At 37.7% G+C, this 21,022-nt stretch overlaps 1 protein-coding gene across 10 annotated transcripts in view; it reads right to left on the reverse strand.

Annotated features, from left to right (window-relative positions):
- CNTRL (centriolin) overlaps positions 1-21,022 on the reverse strand; it is a 112,942-nt gene that overhangs the window by 48,946 nt on the left and 42,974 nt on the right. For 9 of the 10 annotated variants that reach the window (XM_037798333.1, XM_037798332.1, XM_037798335.1 and 6 more), the window contains 7 exons: positions 16,677-16,830; positions 15,394-15,614; positions 12,180-12,356; positions 9,905-10,039; positions 2,832-2,977; positions 1,580-1,787; positions 925-1,104 (listed from right to left, as the gene is read on the reverse strand). In XM_037798333.1, the coding sequence (XP_037654261.1) occupies positions 925-1,104; positions 1,580-1,787; positions 2,832-2,977; positions 9,905-10,039; positions 12,180-12,356; positions 15,394-15,614; positions 16,677-16,830 (1,221 nt within the window). Of the gene's footprint in view, positions 1-924; positions 1,105-1,579; positions 1,788-2,831; positions 2,978-9,904; positions 10,040-12,179; positions 12,357-15,393; positions 15,615-16,676; positions 16,831-18,421; positions 18,608-21,022 lie in introns of those variants that run through there. The other variant, XM_037798339.1, reaches the window with a different exon arrangement.

A 21,022-nucleotide genomic window follows, 5' to 3' on the forward strand; every position in this document is an offset into this window, starting at 1 on the left:
GTGAAATATGAAGCAAGTCATTAGCTGAGGCTAGGAGAAGGGAGACAGTAGTCGTACGGAGTGAGAGCGTTATGAAACAGTGGTGCATGGGAGAGTGAGCGTACCAGAAAAAAGGGTAATTTTGCCCATTTGAGGTTGGTGGCCATGAATTTATAGTGATACCAATATGTCTGGATGAGTGATTTCTTTCTCCATGAATACTTATGATGATGGGTGCAGCTCTAAAGATAACAGATAGCTGCAGTTTCGTCAGGGAGGTCAGACAAGAGGAAAGCGCAAGGGATTTGAGGATATTTGCAAAAGAATGCCTACAGTGGTAGACCATGGAATTTAAGCTGGACAAGGAGGAAAATAATGACATAAGGAATTGACAGACAGGAAAGGTGGGGCTAATAAACTGGAAGTCTCAATAAAGTTGAAAAGTTGTTAAATGGGGGAGCTAGAAGAATAAGAGATTATGATCAAAGTGGGATGCCTCAGTTTGTGATTTTAGAGATAGTGGGTAAAATTTTTTGAATTTGACAAAGTCCAGGATGTGACAATGAGATGGCTGAGAAGTTCAAAAAGAGGCCAGGGTATTTGAAAGGAAATTGAGGTGTCAAAAAATAATTTCCCATGGATGTGTCAAAATGGGCAAGGGGTTTCTAAGGAGGCAAACTCATCCCAATAGCATCTATTAAGTTCCATCTCACTCTAAAGTCATTCCTTACATTCCTAATTCTTGTTTCCCATCTATCATGACACCCTTGTCTCAGACCCTCGATTCAACCATGTATCCAGAGCTCTCCAAGTCAGTTTACCTCTCTGCCAGCAATGCGGTCAGAGGCAACTGTGGATCACATCCCTCTCGGCTGAGTGGATCACCAGCCACTGCTGGTGGTCCTCACAGGTACTTATAAGTCTCGCTTCCCTAGTCTATCTCACCTTTTTTTCTAACTCTTGGAGTTGGGCCAGCATTCTCTCCTTCTCTTCATCAGCTTCCTGAAGTTGGATATCTGTAAGGCCTTGGATTTCCTCCATACTTTTTAGATTTTCTTGCAAATAGTGAATTTCGTTCTCTAATTGCTGGATTCTTGCCTCATGCTGCCTCTTATCAAAATTAATCTGTGAGGACATCAAGTTTCAAACATGATTTTTAAGCAAAATATGTTTCCCAAACCTTTTCAGAGAATTATTTTCATTACTAAAGTGTATGTTTGGACTAATAAGTTACCAGGGATGGTTCCATCTTGAATGCTCTCTAGGATCCATTTTAATGTTTGCCTCATCATTAACATCATTTCTATAAAAACTCAGATTCTGGCATATTGTACTGTAGCAACATGGCACTATTTACCTGCATGTTAAAAATATCTCTCACTTGCTTCTAAACAAGGGAAACAGAGTATCACAAACCAGCATGACTTTGACATCAGTAACCACATTCAGGGTTGAATTTCAGTCACACCCAGGTTTTCTTATGAGTGAAAATAACAACAATTATATTGTATTTACATGATAAAGGAAGCATTGTAATTTGCCAAAATACATTAATATTTGCCAAACACTTCCCTCCAGCTGCCTCTTGCCCTTTTCTTACTCTTGCTTCAAGGGCTCTCTCACAGGCCTGCCTGAATTCTTCTTGTCCATTTGCCAGTTTCTCTTGTTGCAGAACCATTTCTTCTTGGAGTTTTCTCTCTCTGACACGTGCTTCCTCTCTTTCCCACTGGGAGCGTGCAACAATTTCACTGAACTGTTTCTGTAAATCAGCCAGGCTTTTCCCCAAGATATCTGAAGGACTATCAATTCTGGCAAATGGCAAAAAAAGATGGCATCAATGTGACATTTTATTTTTGATGCTGGATTCAAACATTCTATTAACATCAGTGCAAGAGCAAAAAGAGCTGTGTGGAATGGCATCAGTGTCAATCCTCAGCAATTTGTTGAGCATTTCCCAAGTGCAAATGATTGTTTTATCAAATCTCACTGCAACTCTAAAAATACAGGCTCATATCAAGTGTGATGGCTAATTTGATGTGTCAAGTTGGCTAGATTATAGTGTTCTGTTACCTGGTCAAACACTGGCCTAATTGTTACTGTGGAAGTATTTTGTAGACAGGATTAGCATCCACAATCAGTTGACTTTAAGTAAAGAAGATTACCCTCAGCAAAGTGAGGGGGCCTCATCCAACCAGTGGAGGCCTTGAAAGCAAGAACTGAGGGTTTCAAGAAATCAGAAGGACTTCTGCCTCTGGACTATACCTTCTACCTCTTCCTGGCCTCCCCTACAGACTCAGGCTAAAGACTTCAGCATCACTCCTTTGGAATCTCCAGCCTCTGATCTGCTACGCAGAATTTGGACTTGCCAGCCCCCACAATCATGTGAGACAATTCTTACAATAAATCTCTTAATGTGTGTGTGTTTGCATGCATGTACACATATATATCCTGTTTGTTCTGTTTCTTTGGAGAACCATAATTAAAACATCAGGCTAATAAGATTTGTTCATATAATGAATGTCCGTTTCATATTGTTTGCTATTCAAAACGCATAATGTGGCTCTACTTCCTGAACATCTATGATGAACTTTCAAGAAAGGTTCTTTAAAAGCCTTTATATCTTTTTTAAATTAAAAAATATCAAAAGTATAAAAGACTTACATTTTTTAAAAAACCAAGTGACAGACAATTCAAATTAAATAATCTTGTGTTTCACTCATGGAAACACGATAAAGGGAAACCTTACAAAAGAAATCAGCCATTAACAGTACTTGGAAAGATAAGTTTATCTCTGAACCCCACATTCATAACTCAGCACACATCTGCATTTGGAAGTCTTGATTTTCCCTTACCTCATTTCCCCAGCTCCTGATCTCAATTTTCTCCTTAGCTCATCCACACGAGCTGCTACCTCTTCTGGACGAATCAAACCATCAACCACATGATTAAGGTGATCCTGGAAATCTTTAAGTTGCTGTTTTAATAGGCTATTGTCATCCTGTGGAAGACAGTGAAATGGGGAGATAAAAGTTACGAAAACAAAATGTAAAAACACACTCACATACAACAGTCTGTATTATCTGTCACATGATAGTTTTATTCAACTCCCCTTATCATTAAAAAAAAAAAAATCCTTTCTACCAGGTTGACAATACCTGAATCTACTGATCAATCTTAAAATTGCAAAAAATACAACCAGGAATTATTATGTGTCTTGATGTGATGCACACAGAATTATACAATGCTATTTGTGATTATCTTCTTGCAAAAAGTAGTTGAGCTTGAATCTAAATATGCCTCTGGATGAAACATAATAGCATGTTAATCGGCACCACTGGGATAGAAGCAGCAAAATCTAAAATAAGGGAAATTCTAAAGGACAAAGACTTGTTTTTTTCCCCCCAATATATTAGTAGGGAAAATAAGAGGAAACCTATCGATTATAAGAGTATTACAAGGTAAGTCAACGAAATGTAATGTATGGACCTTATTTGCATCCTGAATCCAACAAAACAGGTGTAAAATACATATGCGATAATGTAGAAAATCTGAGTACTGACAAGTTATTTGATGATATTAGGAATGACTATAATTTTAGGGTGTGTATTAGTTAGGGTTCTCTGGGGAAACAAAATCAACAAGAGATATCTGTAAATATAAGATTTTACAACTGTTGGAGTAGCACAACAAAATGAGGTGTGCTGGAGTAGCACATCCAAATGAGGAATATGTTGTCTCCAAAATCCAAAGAGGCCAACTAGGTGTTGTGCCTCTTTTTTGGTCATGGGAGGAGCCAGATACAACACTTATCCTTCACCTTAGAAGGGATATCTCGACATGCCCCACACCACTGGACACTGAGAAATTTTACTGAGGTGGAAGGCCCCTGTATTTTTGTTGGATTTATCTCCCATCCTCTGACATGCAAATGCCTTACCAATAAGTTCAGAGTATTTCTACTTCTTGCTCACAAGGTCCAATCAACATGATATCATCAATATAAGGGACCAGTGTGATGTCTTGTGGGAGGGAGAAACAATCAAGATCCCTGCAGACAATATTATGACATAGAGCTGGAGAGTTGATATAACACTGAGGTAGCACAGTGAATGTAAACTGCTGGCCTTGCCAGCTGAATGCACACTGTTTCTGGTGGTCCTTACTAACAGCTATTGAGAAAAAAGCATTTGCCAGCTCAATAGCTGCATACCGGGTACCAGGGGATGTTCATTTGCTTAAGCAATGATACCACATCTGGAAAAGCAGCTGCAATTGGAGTCACCACCTGGTTAAGCTCACAATAATCCACTGTCATCCTCTAAGACCAATCTGTTTTCTGCACAGGCCAAACAGGAGAGGTGAATGGGGATGTAGTGGGAATCACCACCCCTGCATCCTTCAGGTCCTCAAGAGTGGCATTAATCGCTGCAATCCCTCTAGGAATCCGGTTTTGCTTCTGGTTTACCATTTTGCTAGGCAGGGGCAGTTCTAGTGGCTTCCACTTGGCCTTTCCTACCATAATGGAGCTCACTCCATGAGTCAGGGAACCACTGTGAGGATTCTGCCAGTTGCTGAGTATGTCTATTCCAATTATGCATTCCAGAATTGGAGAAACAACCACAGAATGGGTTCAGGGACCCACTGGTTATGGAACTGAGCTAAAATTCCATTGATCACCTGACCTCCACAAGCCCCAATTCTGACTAGTAGACCAGAGTGACATTTTGGGTCTCCTGGAATTAATGTCACTTCTGAACCAATGTCTAATAATCCTCGAAACGTGATCATTTCCTTTTCCCCAATGCACAGTTACCCTGGTAAAAGGTTGTAGGTCTCCCTGGGGAAGGCTGGGAGGAAGATTAACAGTATAAATTTTGGGCACTGTAATGGTCCTTCCCCAAGGGTACCTGGCCTTCCCCTCATTCAAGGGGCTCTGGGTCTGTAAACTGTCTCAAGTCTGGGTATTGATTAAGGGGCCGTGACTCTGTTTTTGTAATTCAAGGTAGACTTTTGTTCACTTGACCTAGTGAACTACCTACCTATTTTACTTCTAGGTACTCCATGATCTACTAGCCAATGCGGTAAGTCTCTGCGAGTCAGATTATTTCGACTGCTGCTTTGAGCCTGTTTTCCATTATAGTAGCTATGTCCATCCCTTGCCTTCGGCAATTAACCACTGCCACTTGGCTTCTGTCAACTTGGGATCTGATTATCCCCATTGTGTTTAAGGTTTCCAGCTCAGTGACAGAAGTTCCCAAAGTAATATCTGACCTACAGAGAAGGGCAACTACAGAGCTCTTCAGGGATGATGGAGCTAGTCTCACAAATTTATTTCTCATAGTCCTGGTAAAAGGTGTGTCCTCTGGACATTCCAGGGGTGTATGAGCAGGTCTTCCATGATAGGGCCACTCTAACATCCCAATCTCTCTAAGCTTCTGAATCCCCTCCTCTACAATACACCAGGGCACTTCTAGCATTTCAACCTCAGGTAATGTTGGCCACCATTTGATCCATGTTTCAGTCCACCACCCAAAGAAACAGTTAATGCCCTTTCTAGCCCCTCATGCTACAACACTGAATACAGAATCTCTGCTTCGTAGGCCCATATCAATAAATTCAGTGTGGTTCAACTTTATATTTCTTCCACCATTATCCCACACCCTTAATATCCATTCCTACACCTTTAATATCCATTCCCACCCATATTCCCCTGATTTCTGTCTATATAAATTGGAAAATTCATACAGTTCTTTTGGAGTATAGCGTACTTCCTCATGGGTAACACTTTGTACCTCACCATTTGGGGTCTGTTGGGCCTTTAGTTATAGGTCTTGAAGAAAAGACTGGTGGTGGGGGTGGGTCATGAAAAGAATTAGAAGTATCCCTCAAACCATTTACCTCAGGACATTCTCTTGCAGTTTCATCTCATGAAACAGGATTAATCCCTCAATATAGAGGAGTGAGGGGTGCTTCCTCAGGGGAGGTGATTATAGGTTTAGCAGGCACTGAAGGGTTAATCTCTTTAGATGGAGGTTGGATGGTAGGTTCCTTAGGGCAGACTGGAGGTCAGGAAGCTACTTCCTCAAAGCAGGCTGGAGGTTGGGTAGCTGTCTTCTCAGGGCAGACTGGAGGTGGGGGTGCTGTTTCCTTAGGGCAGACCATTACAGGTACATTGAGCAAAGACTTGACAGAATCCAGGGTTCCAGTGTCCCCACTGTCATTATTATCAATCCATATGTCCCCATCCCAAGTTTCAGGATCCCATTCTTTTCCAATCAATGCCTTTACTTTAATAGCAGACACCCTGCGAGGTTGAGATTTTAGTTTACACTGTAAATCTGCTACTCATACAATGAGACTCTGGGTCTGGTTTTCAGAAACCTCAAGTCTGCAGCCACAGGAAATAAGATTTTCTCTCAGAGCACACACAGAAACTTTTACATCTGTCATCCAGCATCTAAGTTTCAAATTTGAAGCCTTTAGTTCATCCCTTTCTCTTATTTATCCAGCGTTATCTAAGAGCAACCAACCAACATCATTATACCTCTTAACTCTGCAAAACTCTGTTAAGGTGTGTCAAAAACACTGTCATCCAGAGCCTTGCTTCATACAAGAGTATGATTAGGTGAATCAAATGGTGATATTTTGCGTATCTCCAATGCCAACTCACACCATGGACCGTCAGTGCCATCTTGATTATTGGAAATGGAGTCATTAGTGTCTCTGAATCTAATCAGAGTAGAAAACCAGTTGTAAATGCCCATTTTAAAATCCTGTTTCTCAAGAACCACTCCCGGTACCACATTGTATTAGTTACGGTTCTCTAGGGAAACAGAATCAACAAGAGATATCTGTAAATATAAGATTTTATAACTATCTTACTCAACTGTGGCGATACATGAGTCCAAATTCCATAGGGCAGGCAGCGAACTGGCACCTCCAGTGAAGGTGTTCGATGAACTCCTCAGGCAGTGAACTGGCAACTTTGATGAAGGTGTTTGATGAAATCCTCAGGGAATGCTTTGCTGGCTAGCCAAAGAAGAAGTGAAGGTCCTCTATCTCTCTCCCTTAAAAGACTTCAATGGATTTGATTAAATCCAGCTGACTGAATTCTCATTGCAGAAGACATGCCCTTCATTGATGTAATCAGTCACTGCTGCAGTCAATTGACTGATGATATAATAAACCAGACTTCTGGTTTATTAACCAGCCACAAATGTCCTTGCAGTAATGGTTAGGCCAGTGCTTGCTTGACCAGACACCTGGACACCATCACCTGGCCAATTTGACACATGAACCTAACCATCACAGGGTGTAACAATAGTACTGTATTTTCTTAAGTCCTAATTTTTTAGAAATACATACAGTAGTACATTATTGATCAATAAAATAAGATGTCTGGTATTTACTTCAAAATAATCCAGTGTGTGAACAGATTTGAGGGATGGGGTATGGAGGGCATTCTAGATGAAATGAGATAGACCATGTATTGGTAACTGTTGAAGCTGGGTGATATATACATGAGGATTCATCATAATATTCTCTACTTTTATATATGCTAGAGAATGTCCATAACTCAAAGTTAAAAAAAAAAACAACAACACTTTTCCATAATATACTTCTCCACCTGCTAATCAACTGAAAAATGGAACATTTTATTCTGAAGCTTCTATAAAACTCTATAATACTCTGTGGGAGTATTTGCTATATGCTGGCATATTCTCACTACTAACAAACCAGTGAAAACATCTATACCACAGAATTAAATTTAGATACTTTTTCAAGTAAAAAGAAACTGCTGAAATTTACCTAAATTATAAAGAGAAATAGTTCTACATCCTAAACTATTGATTGTGTTCTCCTGAATACCCATATTCCACCCAAGTGATTTACTTCAAACCCACTGTAACACTGTACACTAAAAAGCAAAATTTAGAATCGCCATTTACATGTTTTTAAGTGGCTGGTCCATTTGGAGCCATTTCTGTAAACTGTCCCCATCCATTGCTGTCCATATTTGTACTCTATCTAATCTTGGCCATAGGTGATCTGAGCCAAGGTCAGCCAATCCACTATCCGGTCAGAAAACAGATTCCCTCATGCACAAGCTTTCTAAACCAAGACCCAGTACAAAAAAATCTGTATCATGTGATGGATCTGTAAAGATATGTCTCTTTAGGGCTCGGTTCTATAATGGGCCAAGTATAATACCAAGAGACAAAGAAAAGAAAAAAATGAGAAAGCCACAAAGGTCCTGAAAGATTGAGAGTGGTTCTGGTTCCTAGCAAGCTCCCATAGCATGGGCCAGCACTCTGGAAAGCTGATTTGTTTCCACCTGGAAGAGGAAGCCCCTGAAGAATATATTTTAGTCCTTTTCTGTAGGAGACGTATATGAAAATATTTATGAGTGAGATAAAAATATATGAAATTTTCTTTAAAATGTTTCAGGAAAAAAAAAAGTGGACTAAATGAAAACAGTAATAGCAGAATGTTGATTAAATTGTGTAATGGGCAAAAACAGGCTCATAAGATTATTCTATTTTTGTAATTACTTGAGAATTTCCATAATAAAATCCAATGAAGATCTGACATACCCACTGTTTCAGTTTCCTAGCTGTCAAAACAAATAACATACAATGGGTTGGCTTAACAACAGGAATTCACTGGCTCATAGTTTTAGAGGCTAGAAGGCTTGTTATAATCTTCCCGGGGATGGTATCTTCTGGATGGCTGCCAATCTTAGGGATTCACTGGCTTTTCTGTCACATGGCAATGCACATGATGGTATCTTCTCCTTTCTCTTCTGGGTTCTGTTGACTTCCAGCTTCTTTCTTCTCCTTCTGTATCTAATTTCCTCTGCTTGTAAGGACTTCAGTTATATTGGATTAAGGCCCACCATCATTCAGTTTGGCCATACTTTATCTAACATCTTCTTCAAAGGTCCTATTTACAAATAGGTTCACACCCACAGGACCAGGGGTTGGGATGTGAACATGTCTTTCATGGGGGACATGATTCAATTCCCAATACCTACACAACTCACACAATAATATGTGGGAAACATGTACATATTTTATTTTTGCTTCAGAGTTGAAGCACTAAAATTTCCTTAAACTCTGAAGGAAAAATATTCAAGGCATTGGAACAGGAGGAGAGAATTTGGGTGAGCTTAGTTTTATTTATCACAACTCCAAATCTTTATTTCTGATGAAGTAAAACAGCTGTCACCTCAGCCAGCCAAGCAACCCCTCTCTTCACAGATTTGGAGACCTGAATGTTGATCCAGGTCCTTATTTGTTCAGGCACCTATCCTCTTTGAGCAAGTTTAATTATCTGGAAAATACTGTCCGTCTGCTTCTCCTGCAGCTTACTGAGCAGATTATTAACACAAAAGCTGTAAAAATATCCTGCCAAAGAAAACTCCCACAAATGCAAAATAATTGCATTTTAATAGCATCTTTTCTGAGAAGGGGATTGTGAAAAGGGTTTACAATTAAGAAATTCTCCCACAACCCACTCTACTTAAATTCTTGGGCAATATCAAAGGTATTTCAGTAGAAGAAAAATGTACCAATCTCATCATTTTAGCTCAATCTGGTTACAAATATGCTTTTAAGAGAAACACAAGGTCTTTCTTTGGTCCATGAGTTTACACAGCAACATTCTCTGTATACTGCTGACACTGCTTCCATCTCTTTGCACCATCATAACTACACAAAAGATATTCGTATTAATAACATCAAAACTAAAACAACAGTCTCATGAGGAAACAAAGGCTATATTGCCAACCCATGCACAATTCCATTTTTTCTGATTACTCAAGTTGTTCACTTCATGTTAGAACAGGTTGTCATGTGCCTGACTGAAAAGATAACATCTTTGGATGGCCCATGTAAGGATATATTGTGAAACAACAAATCATTACCTGCAGCTGTTTAAGTTGCATACAGAGCTCACTGTTTTCTTGTTTCTTTTCTTCAGAGAACTGGGCTTTTCCAAGGGCATTTTCAAGGGCTTGCCTTTCCTTCTCAAGTTCTGTTTGAAGGGCTGATCGTTCTAACTATTGCCATAGAAAACAATGATATGAAAATGTAAAATAGCAATAATTTATGATCTAACACCCACAATCCCTTATTAAACTCGGTTCTAGAACTCAGTTTTATTTTTGTACTCTCAAATATAAAAACAAGATTTTTTTTTCACATGACCCCTTAAGCTATTAATATTTAATGAGTAAGCATCAGAGTCAGCTCAGTCCAGATACACCAAATCAGAATCTCCAGAGGAGGGCCAAACACCTACCTTTAAAAGTTCTTTGAGTGATCCGATAATTATTGTCCCCCTTTCACTTAGTCAAAACTACTTGATGTGTTTGTTAAAAATGCAGATACCTAAATGCCACTTCAGACTAAATGAGCCAGAATCTCTAGGTAGGATCCAGGAATCTATATTTAACAAGCTTCATAAGTGATTTTATACAACGAAAGTTTACTACTCAGAGATTTATAGATCTGTAGATCAGAAAAAGATCTGTGATGCCCAACAGTTTCAACATGTGATCTGAAGACCACTCGTGGCAACCCTGGTGCTTGCTAGTAGCAGGGTGCGGCGAGCTGTCCCTTTCAATAACAAGTGAATTTGTGAGAAGGCAAGGCCATTTTGTTTCGACTTATGAGAAAAAGATAAAGGATAATGGAAGTACACAAGACAATGCACTTCAAGCTAGTAAGAACTAGCTTGAAAACTTTTAAAAGAGGAGAAGAATTTATTTGAATGGGATGCAATAAAAAATTTTTACTTACCATTATTTAAAAATATGTATTTCATGCCATTTTAATTGTTTTTCCCCAACCTATTTTCTGAGACTTCGATCTTGTCAACAGTAATTGCATAAAATATGGTACTCCTGAGAAATGCAATTCTGACAATTGGCAAGGGATACTTGATATCCAGTAATGAAGGAATACAAATGAACATAATAAGTTATATCTATTCTTAGTTCACTGTCTAATCACATGAATGCTCTTTTGATGCTTTCCTGGGGTTCAAATTATCTTATTGTATTTCATTTTCATCCAACAAGCACACATTAAACCTTTTCATGTACCAGGTGCTGAGAAAACAGAAATATGCAGACACAACCTGAGCCTTCACCAAGTTCTGAGTCTAGGAGGAGAGACAGTCTAAAGAGATGATTTTCAATATAGCATGATAAAATGCCTTGACCCAGCCCATGCTACGAGAAAACTGAAACAGTGTTCTGAACCCAGATTTTCAGCAGGCAGAGAGTGAAGGTGAGGGTGGGCTTCCTGGAGGAAGATGCAGACTATCTGGCTAATAAACTTTAAACAAAATTCTATATTTAATCTGATAAAGACAATAATATAACTGCTTACACTAATGAAATACATTTCAACCTCACTAGACCCTTCAATTCCCTCTACATTCTCCCTTGTCTTTCTCTTCCTATGATGTTTAGCCATTATCTTAATCCCTCAGCACCACTGTCTGGATACTACATCTTCCTTCCCTGCACTTGTTCCTGGATTGTCTATTTCTGCAGGAGAAAGTAACACCACTGGACAGACTGGTAGCACTATAAATTTATGGTCACCAACCCTAACTGAGCCCTCAACATTACCCAGCAACTCTACAATGTTACTTACATGCTATATTACCTATTGAAGCTTTGGCTGAAACGTCTTCCCTGACGCCCCTTCCCCTGTCACAGAACCCCATGTGTTTCCTTCTCCCACGCCTGCTTCACCTATTGGACTGTCAACTCCATGAGGGCAGACTGTGTCTGTGCTGGTTCCTGTAACATCCACAGGCCTTCAGTGGCCAAAGTTTTTACTGGATAAACAGCTATTTCTCTAATTTGCAAGTGTAATTTAAACTAGCAGATATTTCATCTAACTATAAGAAATAGCAAAATAAAATTTAACTTCAACTTAAAGGTCTCTTAAAACTGTTCTTAGAAAGAAAAATGACAATTTTATTGAGTATCAATTGCCATGTGCTTTCACACCCATTATCCGAGTTATCCTCACCATAACCCATTTTACAGAAAAGAAACAGGCTCAGAGTCAGATGATCGGCCCACGTACACATAGTGGTAGTATTTCAATTTGGAATGTCTGAAGAAAGGCTGATTTCTTAAGGCTACTTATCTTTTGAGGCAGTTTTATGCTCCTACTTACCTCACTAAGCTGTGTTAGTCTTTCCAACTCTTCCTTGAGCTGGTTCGCTTCAGCATCTCTCATTCTTAATCGAGCCTCTAGCTCAACCTCATAAGCATTGAGATCTCCCTGGGCCTGCTGCAGGGATGTATTCACCTCATGCTGCTCCTGGAGGGCACTTTCTAGCTCTGCAAGCTCCTGGAAAAATTCAGTGTATGTTTAACTATGGAACCCACTGTACTGCTTAAGCATCTGCGAGTCATTATGAGTAATTCGAGCACTGTAAAGCAAATGCTGGCCAGTCATTGCTGGCCTGGCATAGAAAGTTTTCATCAGCGATATGATGAGGCCTCAGGCTGTGTATATCCAGGTTGGAAAACAAAACCCTAAACATAATTGGAAAAATCAGGAAGCTACCAATATGCTGTTTTCCAAAGTAACCAGCTGTGTGATACTTAAAATGAATCTGAATATATACAAGGAAGAAAAGAAGGAAAAAAAAAAGAGAAGAGAAAATGTAAGGGCCTATTTTCCATCAGACACTTCATAAAATGTTTTCATATTCATTATGTCATTGAATCTTTACAATAACTGTGCAAGGCAAGGTATTATTATCCCTGTTTTACAGACAAGGAACCGGAGAATGAAAGCTTAAGTAAATTGCATATGAATGTGTAGCTAAAAAAGGATAGAGTCAGGATATGCTCTCTGACTCCAAAGCCTATACTCTTTCTATTATCTGTAGTACTTTCACTTATCAGAAGAACAAAATGGGACTGGCACCCTCCAACATTAAGGGTGATACACAGTGTAACTTCAGTAAGTGCTAACAGGAATATAAGTCCATACTGATTACCGTACCACAGTTCTGATTCATTTTAGTTTGTCTGTTTTGGTGATCGAATATTATGGCTTTTATCTATTTATTTGGGCTCCTGAGGAAATAGTTTAAACTATTCTGGATTAAGGAGGAGGATTCTGTGATGAGAACTTCTCCAGAATAGTTTCTCAAGTATATATCAAAGACTAACTGCATCTAAACATTTGGGCTGCTTGTTCAAAATGCAGATTCCACATATACTGAACAAAGGATTAATATCTAGAAAATATAAAGAATTCCTACAAATTATTAAGAAAAAGATATTACAAATAGAAAAATGGGCAAAGAATACGAACAAGGAATTAATAGAAGAGGAAACCTGAATTGAAAATAAATATATGAAAGATGCTCAACCTCTCTAGTAATCAGGGGGAAATGCAGTTAAAAAAAAACCAAAAAAACACACAATTTTATACAAGGCATAGAGAAACATGTTAAACGACACCATTAGGAAACAACCAGAGAAATCCAGAACACAGGACTCTGTATAGGACTACTGGCCTGGATTTTACACATACACACAAACTAAAAAAAGACATTCTTGGTACAACTGAGGAAGTTTGAAAATGTTCACATATTAGATTAAGATACAGAATTACTGTTAATTTTCCTACATGTAATAATGGCATTGTTGTGATGTAGGCCAATATCCTTCTGTTTAAGAGATGTGTGCAGAAGGAATAAAGTCATCTGTCTTTTTCAAATGTCTGGACCAAAAAAAAAAAAAAAAAAAAAAGTATGTGTCTGTAAGAGCAAGAGAGAGAAAACAAATACACAGTACTAAGTGGAGAGACACAGATATTCACTGTATTCATTCAACTTTTCTGTAAGTGCAAAAATCTTTATAATAAAAAAATGGGGAAAAAAGATACCATTTCAAATTCATCAAACATAAAGTCTAACAAAATGTTAAATTTCCTGAATTTGGTAACTGTTCTGTGCTTATGTTAGGAAACACATGCTAAAATATTTAGGGACAAAGAAGCATGTTGATGTCTGCAACTAATTCTCAAAAGGATTCAGGAAAAAAATTATACAAAATCATGTAAAAATTAAATATATGAGAGAGAGAAAGCAAATATGGCAAAATACTAATGACGAATCTGGGTGAAGAGTATATGTGAGTTTTCTGTATTATTCTTGCAACTCTTCTGTAAGAAATTTTTTCAAAAGAAAAATTGGACAACACCAAGTATTGGCAAGGATGTGGTGTAATTCCCACATTACTGGTGGGAATAGGAATTGGCACAGACAGTGACTTGAGAATATCCAGTGAAGCTGAGGATGCACATAATCTCTGTACCACAGCTCTACTTCTGGATCTAATCCTCGTGCCCATCTGTGTGCAAGAATGTTTCTCTCAGCACTCTTTGTTACAGCAAAAGGTTTTCAAAGAATGGTTTGGTTTCCAGAAAATGGTTCTTTCATCTTCAGAGGATGAGTATGTAATAAACAAATTTATGTAGGTATATACAATGGGATACTAGATATAGCAATAATAATAAATAAACTAGAGCTACATGTATCAAATGTACATAATTCTCAAAAACATAAATATGAGGGAAGGAAATGGCCAAAGAATATGTACACTGATACCTTTTATATAAATCTTAAAATCACGCAAATCAGTGTAACATACTGATTATGTATGAATACATATTTAATTCAAGAACAGAGACTCAGGGAAATGATAACTACATTCAGGGTTTTGCTACCTCTGTAAGAGCATTTCAAATGTATCTGCAGTGTTTTATTTCTTAAACTGGGTTATGGGGACATGGGGTTAAATATTATTTTTGATATATTTTGTATGCCTGAGAGATTTCAAATTAAAATAAAGATTTTTAATTTTAATAAAATGCAGATTTCTGGAGCTAGCCCTACTGAGGATGACATTTGGTTCTCATGCATGACAAAGTTTGCCACATATCTAAAACAGAGCAAGAAAAAACTTCAAATCAGGTAGTCAACAGTTAGATAGGGAATGGTATAATTTACAATACTGTATCTTTCTTGTTAGCTGTAAATGATGTCAAAATTACTGAGTAATAACAAGAAAAATCAATGTTGTGCATAGCATTTGTAATAGCTACAATTTCATATTCTTTGGATTTATTTGATAACAACACCTTTCAGGAAGAATCATCTTCCTTTCCTTAGTAAAGGAAAAATAATGATTCCAACATATTACAACTAAAGGAAAAAAAAAACAAACTTAAAAAAATATCCACCAAATGGCCACTATATTTTTTGCCACTTAAAACTGCACCGATAACTAACTTCTTTAAATAACTTCATTTGGTCATCATCTATACCTGAGGCTAAGGAAAACAGGCAAGAAGAAACAAACCATACCTTCCTCATATTTTCTGCATCCAAGGCAACTATTTCCAGTTGGTTTCTCTCCTGCTCAACTTTGGTCAATCTCTGCAGCAATGTCTCTTTCTCGTCCTGTAGCTTCCTGCACTCATTCTGGGCCTGAGTGGCCTGGCCTTTGACATTCCCCAGGTATTCTTGCAAACCACTGATGACACCTTCTAAGTCCTTCTTCAGGGCTTCATTTGCCGCTATCTGGCCTAAGCAAAATGGAACAAGAGAAGGTAAAAACACGGCAAGAAAATTCTTTCAGGATATATAATTACTGCCCTTAGCTGTTTGTTACTAGCTAAGAGTGAAATTCCAAGATTTCAATTATTTCCTAATTCAACTTTCTCATTTTTCTTTTTCAAGATGTGCAAGATAGTTTTTTCCTATTATTCACATTACAGGAGTATTGAGCAGTTTACAATGAAAATATTTAGTGGGCAATGCTTATAAAATGTCCAATTCATGCTGTAAAAGAACTTTAATAATTCCCAAATAAAAAAATGAAAAATGTGCAGCAAAACTGTGAGTTCCTGCTGCTACATGTACAGAACAGAAATATTCCATATATAAGACTAATCCAATACTGGCAGCATAAACATGTAACTCATGGACTTAGAAAAAATATATATATATGAGTACCTATTATGTGCCAGGCACTTTAAGAACACTATCTCATTTAATCCTCCCAACAACCTGGCTACACAGGTATTAGGGTAAGGAAACTCATAATTGAAAATAGAAGTAACTTCTTCAAGGTCACACAGCTGATAATGGCAAAATAGGGACTGGAACCTTTTCACATAAAGCCCAGCTTAGCTACTAGTTTATTATCTTTCTCTTCCACTATTATTAGAATGTCATAATTTGAATTTTCATTGCAAAATTAAATCCTAAAGTCCTTTCTACACTCTCCTTATAATTAAACATTGAATGCCCTGATGTCAAATGTGCTCTTTGCTTGCAAAGGATTTTATGCCACAGAAGACAATCACATGACAGCTTATCAGTTTCATGTACTTGATTTCTTTGCTACTGAATGGAGTGACCTGACTCACAATGACATCAATGTAACTAAACTAAACTAAACTAAACTAAAGATTTAAAAGTTTTATTAAACATTTTCGGGTACTCATCAAATATTTTTCCGTCAAATACTAGTATTAACAGCTGAAACATTTTCAGCTATTCTTTAGATTAATGCTTGTCGGAGTGTCATCTGTCTACCATTAACACTGAAACTGATTTACCTTAAAGCATAGGTAAATTCTCACCTTCTGTAAGCTGTTGTTCAAGGTCCTTAATCTCTTCAGTTTCCTTAGCAATTCTAGAAAGTATCTCATCCAAACGGCTTTCAAGTTGTTTGTACTGCTTGTTCATAATGTCAAGCTGTTGTTCTTTACCCCTCTTTAGAGCCTTCATATGGGACTGAATTAAAAAAAAAAAAGAATCACCAAAACCCAAATTCTTTAAACTCTTAAAAGTAATAATCCTAAATTTAAAAAGAGGAATGGAAAATAAAATTTCACTTCACTTTATTTAAAATTTTATTTAAATTTATTTAAAAGGATCAGAGCTGTTAAGTGATTTTTCCAAGGGCAGAGGTAGTAGGTAACGTAGCTAAGTCCACTGTTCTTCACACTGCATTAAAACGTGTCTTTTAAAAAAGATTTCCAAAAAGTTAATTAATTGTATATACATACATCCATAGAAAAAGTGTTAAAAAATTATTCTAAAATGTTAACAAGGATTACATTTGGGGGAAAGACTAGAGGTTTTTTTTAAATATAATTTTTAAAAGTTTTATAATAGACAAGTATACCTCCTTAATCTGAAAAAAACCACACCTACATTAAATGTACTTTTAAAAAAAGTTTTCTTAGAGGAAAATATTGAGACATGAAATAAATATTTATCTGGGATTCAAATTTATTTTCAATCCCTTGTACAACGAAACATTTTGCTGGGAGCAGAGAGGGACTTCGAAGACCATTTTGCCCAGTGATTTTCAAGATGGAGGGCCCTAGGGAGACACATCCCCCCCTACTACTACACATACTCTAGATAGAAAATAGAGCTAACACATACCCACACACCCTCTCACACCCTGAGTCATCACATTAAGGAGCCACTGTTACTGAAAGGAGTGGACTGTATTTTCAGGTGTGCTGGCGGAAAACCTGAGAACCACTCATCTAGTCTAACCCTTCATTTTACAAATGAGAAACTGAATCTGAAATCCATCAAATGACTTGCCCAAGAACTCTGGCTAGTGATTCTAATTCCCAGCTAAGGAAAAGGGAGGTACGGTGTCCTTGGGCAACTGTTCATATGGAGACAAAATAATTCCCCAGAGAACCTTTACCCGTCTACTCACACCCTCAGAAGGCTCTAGTCTGTCTGCACAGGGAAGGAACAGAACAATAAATCAAGAGAAAGTTATCAGAAGAGAGAACTGGTTTTCAATCTAAACAACTAACACCAAGGTTCTTGTGTCTAAGACCCATTAGATTATAAAAGTACATTGCTCAACTTTAGAGGGTTGCTACCCCTAATAATAAGAAAGAAGTCTCTAATTTTGAAGAACAAATGAATGGAAGCTTGACTGGAAGATTTATATTTTACTACTGGTAAAAACTGATGAGATTTTCAAAACTCTTTTTTCTCCCTACACTCCCCAAATACTCATCTGAAATCTTTCTGAAAAGGTAACTGCAGATAACAGCTTAAGTAAACTTAAGACTTATGGTTGAAGAATAAAAAAAGCAACTACTGCACTCCTATCTCTAGCAATAATTCTTTAAAATTCACCACTAAAAATTCCATTCAAACTCTTTAATATACAAGACAAAAAATTAGTTCAATATTCCAATGATCTGCATCTAACACACAGGAACAAAAGTAGATTCCGCGATTTTCACTACAGTGGAGTTCACAAAAGAGTTGTAAAAACAGGAACTCATATCTCTGGCTCCTCCTCCTTTTATGTCCTTTGTAAAGAGTGAGAAAATCATCATACCTTAGCTTAGAATTTTTCCTGTTAAAACTGAGTCGTTGAGAAGGGAAACTGTGGGCTGAACGTTTTCTAATGCTTTCTTCAAATTCGTGTCCATTTCCCTCTCTGACAGCCACATTTTGTAAGCGCCTCCGAGCCTCTGTAACTTCCCTTGTTCAAACTACATTCCTAGCCGAGAGTGAGCGGCAGCCCAGCTTGTCCAATCACGAGCAGCTTCTGTAGACAGACCCCACCCTCCCAGTTTTAAATAACAACACAGGAACCTCCCGAGGGCCAATCGCGCACAAACTTGACAACAGCTCGCTGCTGGCTAATTCCCACTAGATAACTGTTATCTTTTGCTTCTGTGGGGCATTTCTCGAAAGGGAAGAGCAAACAAATCTTCCTGTATTATATTTTTACCTGTGAGCTGTGTTTCTAGCCATCACAGATTTTATAACTAAAATGGCATTTGATTTTTTAATGGTATCTTTTCCTTCTGAAACCTAGTTAAATGCTGATGTTGGTTGAAAACCTTACTAAACTAGTCTCTGCTAATTTTAAATTAATCTCTTTAGATCTTTAATCTCTTTGGGGAAGGGAAGGAGGTCATTGTAGTAGCGTAAGCATGGGCTCTGCTCTTTCCTAAAACAGTGACTTTGGGCAGATAATTTAATTTTTCTAAATATATTTTCATCCTCTGCAAATTGGAAAAAAATGCCATCAACCTCACATGGATGCTGTGAAAGAACAAAAGTTCCTCATCAGTATATGCACAATACCCAGCACAATGCAAGACACACAGTGGACACTTGATACATGTTTGCTTTCCATTATCTCTCTCATTAGAGTCATTTTCTATTTTCTAATCTCTTAAACTTTTACCTTTAAGATAGTTAATCTGATAAGATAAAAGTTAATTAATTAAATAAAATTCTATCTATATGCAAGGTATCCCATTCTTAACTCTTTCCTTTTAGCTAAACTGCTTGCTTACATTTTTGAGCCCAAGATGGGGTTGCCTACCACTAGACAATAAAGTGACTTCGTGCAAATTAGAAAATGATGCTCCCTCTGGGCGAACAAATTTTAAAAAGACATCCTTGGGCGCTCAGATTACGGCTACAACCTTAAGAACTAATCTTTAGTAGTTTTACAAACCCAAAAAGCAAAAAAGAGGAATTGTGGAATAGGAAGCTCAAGGAATTAATCCCTCCATGAGGACAACTATTAAACAGGCAGGAACTGTCTGAATCAACTATTTCAAAACTCCAAAGTCCAACAAAAACACTGTACAGCATCCAAGGAAGAGTGGGAGGAAGAGGCTGGTAAACTACAGTAGAAACCAGTATTGCTCTCTCTGGGTGGTGGTAACTGTCACCCATTCCCCACTCTCACAGCAGGTAGCACTGGGAACTGGTCCCTGCCATACATGCTGCACAGGACAGGTGAAAAATTGCATTTGCTGAGCAGGTGCCTAAACAAGAAAGAGCAACTGAGAAGCGCGTTCTAAGAAGCTCCTGGCACCCTCCTTGGCCCCTCCCTCATCCCCTCAAGAAAAAATCTATTGTATCACAAGCTGAATATAAACTCAAGAAAAAGACATCTCAGGGAATAAATCCTAGAGTTAACATTTTAAAATATTAAAATGTATAATATGCAACAAAAGATTACAAGACAAACAAAGCAAAAGGAAATAATGGCAAATCCAAAGGAAGAGTTAAAAATCTGGAAAACTCAAGAAGACCAGACTGGTGGACATATTGGACAAAGGCTATTGAAATGATCTTCAGTATGCTCAAGGAGATGAAGGAAAATACAGAGAAGAACTAAAGGACATCAGAAAAAACGATATGAGAATCTCAATAAGACAGAACCTTAAAAAGGAACCTTACAGAACTACTAGAGATGAGATCACAATAACTGAACTGAAAAAATTCCCAGAAGGGTTTCAACAACAGATTGGAGATGGCAGAAGAAAGAATCAAGTGAACTGGAAGACAATATAATGAAATGAGTCAGGCTAAGGAGCAGAAAGGAAAAAAGAATTATAAAAAGCAAAAATAGCATACAAGACCTCTGGGATCACCATCAAGCATACCAATATATATATTATAGGGTCCCAGAGAAGAGAGAGAGAAAAGGACAGAAGGAATATTCAAAGAAAAATGAGAGAAACTTCCCAAAGATGTGAATATCCAAGAAGCCCAGAAACACCAAACAAGATAAACTTGAAGAAAAATATGCCCCCTCACATACTGATCCAACGTTGAATGCAAAAGACAAAGAGAGAGTTCTGAAAGCTGCAAGAGAAAAAGCAACAAGTTATGTACAAGGGAGTCCCAATTAGACTGTGTGCTGATTTCTCATCAGAAACCATGGAGGCAAAAAGACAGTGGGTTGAAATATTTAAAGTGCTGAAAGAAAACAATTGCCAACCAAAAATATTATATCCAGTGAGACATTCTTTCAAAAATGAGTGTGCTGGTTTGGATATATTATGCCCCCTGGAAAAACCATATTCTTTAATGCAATCTTGTGGGGGCAGACTGATTAGTCTGTTGATTAGGGTGGAATCTCTGATTAAATTATTTCCATGGAATCGTCATCCTGCCCATTCAGGGT

The sequence above is a fragment of the Choloepus didactylus genome, chromosome 10 (assembly GCF_015220235.1).
Source record: "Choloepus didactylus isolate mChoDid1 chromosome 10, mChoDid1.pri, whole genome shotgun sequence".
Classification (NCBI taxonomy): domain Eukaryota; kingdom Metazoa; phylum Chordata; class Mammalia; order Pilosa; family Megalonychidae; genus Choloepus; species Choloepus didactylus.